This window comes from Crocodylus porosus, unplaced genomic scaffold, assembly GCF_001723895.1.
Source record: "Crocodylus porosus isolate Cpor-Errol unplaced genomic scaffold, CroPor_comp1, whole genome shotgun sequence".
Taxonomy (NCBI): domain Eukaryota; kingdom Metazoa; phylum Chordata; order Crocodylia; family Crocodylidae; genus Crocodylus; species Crocodylus porosus.
In genome coordinates this window covers 79,474,726-79,483,474 of record NW_017728943.1, presented here as the reverse complement: position 1 = coordinate 79,483,474, position 8,749 = coordinate 79,474,726, and the positions used below count along the sequence as shown (strand labels likewise).

Sequence of the window (8,749 nt, the reverse complement as noted above, 5' to 3'; positions counted from 1 at the left end):
GCCCTCCTAAAATCTAGGGCCGCTGCCTTACTGCATGCCTTTGCCACCTTGCGCTGGATGGTGAATTCCAGCAGGCGATGATCGCGGTAGCCCAGGTGGTCAAGCACCCGCAGCCCCCTCACCAGGTCATCACCCGTGGCCAGCACTAGGTCCAACAAGGCATCACCCCTGGTGGGGCTGTACACCTCCTGGGTTAGATGGAGGTCCTGCACTCTGGCCAAGAACCTACGTGAGCGTTCAGACCTGGCTGACTGTTCTTCCCAGGAGATGTCCGGGAAATTCAGGTCCCCCATGAGCCATTTTTCTTCTTCAAGAAAGCATTTGAAAGGCTTTTCTCCTGGCACAAATATAATTCCTGTACATGGCATTTGAGAGAGGTGGATCTACCTGCATAGCAAATACTTTGTGTTCTGAGGCAAGACACGTATTCTTTGACCAAGTGACTATATAGGCTTAAATATCTAGTAGAAATAAGGAGATTTCTTTTAGTGAATTAATTGCCTACATTCCATTTAAGTCCAATTTAGGGCACTTAAAGTTCACATAGAATCTGGCCCTTACATTTTCATTGTTTCTGATAGCCGTTAGGCACCTAGGTAAATGGGAAAATCGCAGTAGGTAAGTATTTTTATGCACTTAAATATCTTTAAATATTTGGACCATTGATTTCTAATAAGAATGGGTTCTAAATGCCCAAATTATTTTCGAAAATGAGAGTTGGGTTCCAAAAATCACATGAGCACAAAAAATGTCAGTAGTTTTACTGTGGCTTTACTTATTTTTTGTTCTTTTTCCTTGTGTTTATCAACTTAGATTGTTTTTCAGAATCTGTGTTTTATGTTTGCATATATTTGAAGGTAAAAAATGGTATAGTGTTTTCTTAATGGTCTTTTTGTTATTATTTTCAGTCTATTCATCTTTTGGAGGGTTTGATTCCCTCAAAGGAAGAAGGCGGTATTTCAACTGTATTCCATCTTCATAAATTGTTCAGCTTTGGGCTGATGTGGAGTTTAGGTGCCCTTCTGGAACTGGATAGCAGGGATAAACTTGAAGCCTTCATTAGAGCTCATGATAACAAATTAGATTTGCCAGAAATCCCTCTAGAAACCAATCAAACAATGTATGAGTTTTATGTTACTGATTATGGTAAGAGAACACACACTGGACTTTTTTTGATATTCGGTTATTTTTCTAAATAACTATATCGCTTGCAAATAATAATAAAAAAAAGGACTACATTTCTATACTATCTTGTTTCCTGGTCACCCTTTTCCTTCTTGCCAGTAACCTAGCAATGCACTAGTTTGATGGGATCTGAATATAATACCTTAGATGATAAATCATTTTTCTAGAGGGATTTTAGGGGAGGGTTTAATATTATTCATAAAAGTTTTTATCCCTTTTCGTTTCAATTTATTTCTCATGACCTCTCTTTCTGTTGAGTGCCCTTGAAAAGTCTGTAAATTAGAGAGAATTTTCATGAATGTTTTTTCAACATTAAATTAATTTTACTTTTATTTGGTACTTTATTTTCAACTTGAAAGTATTTCTTCATGATTATTTTTTCTTGCTATAAACTGTCTCAATTTTCTCTTAATAATATAGTATTATTATTTTATTTAATAAGCTCCAATAGCATGGTTTGGAATAGATAATATTGGTTTGGGAAACGTGGTGGAGGGGATGTAATAGTAGGAGTCTGTTACAGACCCTCTAACTAAGAGGAAGATCTTGACTACGTATTCACTAGGGAACTGGCAGAGGCAGCATGCTGTCATTGCGTAGTTGCCATGGGTGACTTCAACTACTCTGGCATCTCGTGGGAAGAGCATTCTGCCAAACCTGATTGGTTCTGAAGCTTCCCCACTTGCACTGACAAACTTGTCTCAAGAAGTCTACAGGCCAACAAGAGGCAAGGTGCTGCTGGATCTGGTACTGGCCAAAGGGGATGATTTAATGAGTGACCTGAAAAATCAAAGAGAAGCTGGGAGACAGTGATCATGAGTTGATCACTTTCTCTATGCATCACAAAGCTGGCAAATCAACCAGAAATGCAAAAATCCTCGACTTTAGGAAAGCCAAATTCCACAAGCTCAGGAGGCTGGTTGCCAAGGCCCTCAGAGGCCATGATCTGACAGAGCGGAGTCTATGATGAGTGGTTGCTCCTTAAGGACACAATCCTTGAAGTACAAGGGGAAGTCCATCCCAGGCTGTAGGAAAAGTAGCTGTGAGAAAGAGTCATAGGGCTCAAAAGAGCAAGGGCTAAACATAGGGTCAGTGGCCCCAGACCCACAACCCCAAAGGACCTGGCAGAAACCCTCCTTATCCAGGTGTTTCTGGAGGGGAGGGGCTGGGAACTCCAATGCCAGTATAAAGAGGAGCCCAGAACAGGCAAGATGGGGGAGCTTGGAACCGGAAGGAGGGGGATTGAGCCAAGCCACAATGCAGGGAACCCTGACAGCAATGGGGAGAGCTGGTAGGAGACTCCTCCAGAGAGCGAGCTCCCCAGAGGGAACTTAGAGAGACGACTGTTGACCCAGCAGTACTTGGAACTGCTTGTTACCATGCCGGGAGCCAGCAGAGCCCGGCAGAGACAGGTACCATAAACTCTCTAATAGAGGGGCACTCTGCAAAACTGGTACCTTAAAAGACCCTAAAAGGGGTGCAAGCAAAATTTGTGTCATGGATAGACCGGTGGGATGAGGGGAATCTTGACAACCCCAATAAGATGCTTGTAGAGAGCCACCATAGAGACGGTAGCAGAAAAGAAAGAGGGGCTGACCTCACGGACGTCAATTTTGTTTGTTTTCTGCCAAAAGGAGTCAGAACAATAAACCAGGCCAGGACTGCTTGGTTTTGTTTTGTTTTTTTGGGGGTTTTTTTCTTCTTTGGACGGAGGTCACGGGGAAGGACCAAATAGCTGATCAGACACTGGTGGAACAGGCGAGAGTGTAGGGGCGGAGGAGCCCTCAGGAATGTAGGACCTCGTGGGACGTCTAATTGAACGTACACATCCAGGTACTGAATCAACTCCCTTACACACCAAGTCATGGCAGGTGAGAACATGAGTGTGTGGACCTCCAATTGGAATTTGTCCTTCAAGCTGGCCGGCAGGCAGTGTCCTACGGGCATGCAAGTTAAGGAGGTACTTAACAGTAGCAAAAGGCTTGGGCGACCCCCTTGGCTAAATAGAGAACTCATGGACCTCCTGTATCTTAAAAGAGAAGCCTATAAAGGATGGAAGTCAGGTAACATCACCAAGGAGGAGTATTCAGCACTGGCCCTCACCTGTAGGCAGCAAACTGGGAAAGTCAAGGCAAACGCAAACTGGCTACGGAAATCAAGGACAATAAAAAAATCCTTCTTCAGATATGTGGGTAGTCAGAAGAAAAGCAAGAGCAACATTAGACCCTTGCTAAACCAAATACGGACAACTGACTCCTAGGAAGAAAAAGCTCATCTCCTTAATGATTACTTTGCATCAGTCTTCCGCCAGCCTAAGGGGATCACTCTGCCTAACAAGATGCAGGATTGCCAGGGTATGGGCAAACATATGCCTATCATTGGCAAAGATCTCATGAGATGATGCTTTGAGAGGTACAAATCAGCTGCCCTGGATGGAATGCACCAAAGAGTGCTAAAGAAACTGGCTGACATCATAGCATGGCCAATGCTTAGGATATTTGAGAACTTGTGGCACTCAGGAGAAGTTCATGAAGATTGGAAGAGGGTCAATGTATTGCCCATCTTCAAGAAAGGGAGGAAGGAAGACCCAGGGAACTATAGACCAATCAGTTTGACCTCCATCCCTAGTAAGGTTTTGGAAAAAATCGTCAAAGAAACCATTAACAACAGGTTAATGGAAGGCAACATTCTGAGAGAGAGCCAACATGGCTTCATTGCAGGTAGATCTTGCCTCACCGAGGATATCATATATCTGCATTCCAAAAAAAAAAACAAACTTGGGAACTGAGGCCTCGACAACCTTATGGTGTGATGGCCGGGGAACTGGGTCTGTGGTTAGAGCCAGAGAGTAATAATCAATGGAACGATATGTGCACGGCACGTGGTGACCAGTGATGTTCCCCAGGGCAGTATTTGGACCAGTACTCTTTAATATTTTTATAAATGATCTGGATTCAGGTATCAGAAGCAGACTGGCTAAGTTCACCAATGACACCAAATTATGGTGAAGTGTGGTCATGCTAGAGCAGGGGTTTTCAACCTTTTTAAATAAATGTACCCTTGGCAGCTGGATGTGATGCAGTGGCAGCGCAGGGTGGTGGATGGTGGCAGCAGCAACCACATGCAAGCTCCGTCTGTATCCAGCTATCCAGGCAGTACTTGTGCAGCCCACAGAGGGGCGCTGCTGCCCTTGCCACCCCCAACACTGCTCCTGGAAGGCGGCAGTGCGGGGTGGTGGTGCTCCATTCTCACCTGCCAATGCGTACCTCCTAGGGCCTTTCCAAGTACCCTGGGGGTATGTGTACCCACAGTTGACAACCCCTGCACTAGAGGTCTGGATAGGTTTTCAAGGTGTGTGGATCTAAACTTGATGGCATTTAAAACACAGAGAAATGCAAGGTGCACCACCTCAGGGGGGAAGAGAGGGATCCACACCATACTTATAGGCTCAGCAGTTCTACACTCACTAGCACCAAAACCAAAAGAAAGAGACTTGAGGGTCATCATTGACCACAAGATGAACATGAGCCTGCAATGTGATGCCGCAGCTGACAATGCAAACAAAACCCTGGCTTGTATCTACTGATGCATCTCAAGCAAGACCCAAGAAGTCATCCTCCCACTTTACTCAGCCTTGGTGAGGCTGCAGCTGGAATGCATCCAGTTCTGGACTCTGCACTTTAGAAAGGATGTGGCGTAGCTTAAGAGAGAGTCCAGAGAACAGCCACGTGCATAGTTAGAGGACAAGAGAGCAGGCCTTATGAGGAGAGGCTGAAAGCAATGGGACTCTACACCCTGGAGAAGCAATGGCATGGGGGGGGACTTGGTGGCAGCCTATAAATACATAAAAGGGGTGTATATCAGGACCTGGGAGAACATCCGTTCACCAGGGCACCCAAGGAAAGACAAAGTCACAAACTCCTGGAAGACCATTTTAGGCTGGACATAAGAAGAAACTTGTTTACTGCCGAGTCCCCGGAGCCTGGAATAGACTCACCCCAGAGGTGGCACAAGCACCTATGCTGAACATGTTTAAGAAACTCTTAGATGCCAATCTTGCTGGGATCATTTGACCCCAACTGACTTCCTGTCCCTTGGGCAGGGGGCTGAACCCAATGATCTTGCAAGGTCCCTTCCAGCCCTAATGTCTATGAAATCGATGAAAGAGAATACATATAGCCATTTCCACAATATTTTTTTAGTTTCAATAAAATAGTCACTTTCACAAAAAATGTATGGTTCTTGGTTGCTTACCCATCTGTATATTTCATAGCTACATCTACTTTCTATGCCCCGAAAATATAAGATTTTTCCAAAAATCATTCTATAAGATTGTATACCCATCTGAGGATTTACAATAAACAGAAAAGCCCAAACAACTAAGTAACTGTCCAACCCCAGTGGCATTCTGCCATCTTAACAATATCGGAGGAAGAGTCAAAATTTAGCTTCTTAAAAGTGACTCCTTTTTCCATCAGAATTCAGGATACACTAAGAAAGAGTTGATATAGTTCTCCAGTTCCTTTTTCTTTATAATATAAAAGTGGAATAAGTGTGTCCTCCCCCTCCCCCACCACCTTCCTTTTTCTTTGAGCTAGGAAGCAGAGAAAGGAAGGGCTTCTCTCCAAATCTGACTGTCTGACTTCCCAGATAACAGCTTCTGCTGTAAGTCACCTGTGGCTGAGTTGTTCTGGGGATCTCAGCAAATGGGAAAACAGTATTTGGACTAGTGAAAGTACTAGGTGTGTACAGGGAAATATAAGGCAAAACAGTTTCCCTTTTGTTGCTTTTTAGGTGACTGGGAACACTGGAGTAAAAGAGTTCAAGAATATGTTTATCCAACAGACAGTATCCCGGAATATGCATCTATTCTGGTTCCAAATGTTGACAATGTGAGAACTCAGTTTTTGATTGACACTATTGCAAAGCAACACAAAGTAAGTGTGTGTTTTTTTATTTAATATTGCAGCTAATATATAAAGTAAAGAGGCTAAAACTTGGAAATAAGAAGTTATCTGTATTTTCTCTGCCTCCAGTCACATTTTGGTAGGTTGAGCAGTATTTAAAATTTTTTTATTTACCTATTGGTTTATTTACTATTTCTAAGCATATGCCTCTCACAATTATCTCTGGATCCATATAAAAACATTTAAAAGTAATGCCCATTCTTAACATCAATAAATCATTTCAATAAGATCTTAATATAAAAATATATTAAGCATAACCTGAATAATCCCTGCCTTTTTCCCCTGTCTGGAAAAGGGCTCATGGAGGTCTTTACAACACTTTTTGAATATCAACTGATCCATGCTCTCCTGCATGAATAGGAAATCTAGATTTGAAAGCTAAGCATCATCCTTTAAAAATAACTTGTCACCTGCAGTTAGTGGCAGGTTGCTTTGTTCCTAACCCTTCTCTTCACTAACTTCTGTTTTTTATTACAATTTAATGCAGCAAAGAGCAATTTAAAATCTCTGTGGATTGTAACACTGTAACATGGTGACTTAGAGACCGGTCTCTGACTACAGTACTTCACTTGTGGCATAGAACTAACCTCCCACAGACCTGGGTAAACCAAAATGGTATTTGTTGCAGGGCACTAAGGCTGTTTCTTTAAGAACAGAACCAGGCAGAGCTCCACAGCTGCAGGTTGCAGCAGGCTAATTAGGAATTAGCCAGCACCTGCACCCAGTCAGCTGACTGGAAGGAGGCAGGGCCCTGTGTGAACATAAGTCCCAGGGCAGGGGCTGGCAGGAGTTAGTTCCCTGGCTGTCACCAGGGGAAGGAGCTCTTTCAGGGAAGAACTACTTAAAGGCATTTGATGGCCAGATCTGCTGCCTGCAAGATTAACGGAGCTCATAAGATACCTGGGGCCAAGAGGCACACAATAATAAGAGAGAAGTTTACCTTCATGAAGGGGTGGAATGTGGCCCCATTCTTATTGTTATGTTGTAGCCCAGGGAATGTGGCCTCCATTATTGTCAAGTTTCATAGTTTGTAGGGTTGGAAGCAGTACTCTGCCAGATTCAACTCTTCAAGGGAAGAGATAGATCTGGCAGGTGTTGCCCCTGAGATGGGGCAGCACCTGCCTGCTACCAACCTGCCCAGGCAGCCCTGGGGGGCACTGCCACTGCAGAGGGAAGGATTGGGGCCCCTCACAGCTCAGGCAGTGTGCAGCCCACTGGCAGGTCATGTGGGTAGACTCCACTGGGAAAAAAATCAGCAAGGGGCCTGAACCTTTTCATGGAGCTTGCCTGCCTCTCCCATGGCCAGGGGGTGAGCTACTGGCAGGCCCTGAGCTGCAAGTAGTCCCAGCCCTCCCCTCTGTGGTGGCTACATGTCCCAGGACTGCCCGGGTGGGTGGCTAGTGAGCAGTTACTTCCCCAGCTTAGAGGCAGCATCCAGTCCAATCCAGCTCTTCTCTGAGCCTGAGCTGGGCAGCATCTGGCTTACTAGCAGCCTGTCTTGGTGGCCCCAAGGGGTACTGCCACAGTGAAGGAAAGGACCAGGGCCCCTTGTAGCTCAGGGGTTGCTCAGCCCATCAGCAGCTCAATCCCAGGCTGTAGGAGATGCAGGCAGGCTCCATTGGGGGTGGGGGGAAAGGACCACGCCCCTCACCACTTCTGCCTTCAGCCTGCCTCTTCTGCAGTGGAAGGAGGGGGGGTGTTGGGGGAGCTTTCAAAAGGCTGCAATGTTATAAATATCTATGTTACAAACCAAACTACATGAGGATATGGTTTAGTTTTCAACATAAACTCATTTAAGTTGTAAAAAATACCCCATGTTGTGTACAGCGCAATGCAATTAAATTGCAATTAAAAATGGGCTATTTTTGTCACATGTACAAGCACCTCCTTTTGCTTTGAATTGTAGCAAGGGTTGCACCATTTTATCTGTTTATCTCTACCCTCTTATTAATCATAAGATCAACTAGAGCAGGGGCCAGGTCTGGGTCACTGAAACATTGCATCTGGCTAGCAGACATACAGCTTCAGTAGCGTGGGTTTCAGCTGCGGGCTGTCTCCCCATGCTGCCATGGGGACAAGCACCAACTGTGCATGCTGTCCCCAAGCTGCCTTAGGAAGAATTGATAGTAGGTGGGTGGGGACTAAGACTCAGCCACCACCTGCCTCTGACATGGGGTAGGTCATTCTCACCCCCAGCTAGAAAAGGTTGCCTACCTAGGTTGCCTACCTCTGAGCTAGAATCATGGACTCTGTCAAGCTCTGTCTTGGAAGGAACCACATGGCATGCCCCATAATTACAATATAGTTCTAAGAATTTTGTCTTACCAAAAGTGAATTTCCACTTTTCATGCTTCACAAAAATAAATCCCTCTATCATCCTGTCCAAATCCACTGTCTTCCTAAGTAGGGACCAGTTCAGCCACCTCCCTGCTGGGCCCCCCTCGGCCCCGGGAGAGACACGCCTGGGCCAGGGGTTAGCGAGGAGTTAGTTAGGGTACTTCTGGAGAGGCTGGACGTGTTCAAGTCCGCTGGGCCGGACGATCTTCACCCTAGGGTTCTACAGGAACTGGCCGAGGTCATTGCGGGACCCCTGGCGC

The 8,749-nt window shown here is 45.3% G+C and overlaps 1 protein-coding gene across 1 annotated transcript in view; it reads left to right on the top strand.

Annotated features, from left to right (window-relative positions):
- Nucleotides 1-8,749, top strand: part of DNAH8 (dynein axonemal heavy chain 8) — a 310,177-nt gene that overhangs the window by 170,547 nt on the left and 130,881 nt on the right. The window contains exons 53-54 of the mRNA XM_019549625.1: nt 909-1,146; nt 5,980-6,122. Coding sequence (XP_019405170.1) covers nt 909-1,146; nt 5,980-6,122 — 381 coding nt within the window. The remainder of the gene's footprint in view (nt 1-908; nt 1,147-5,979; nt 6,123-8,749) is intronic.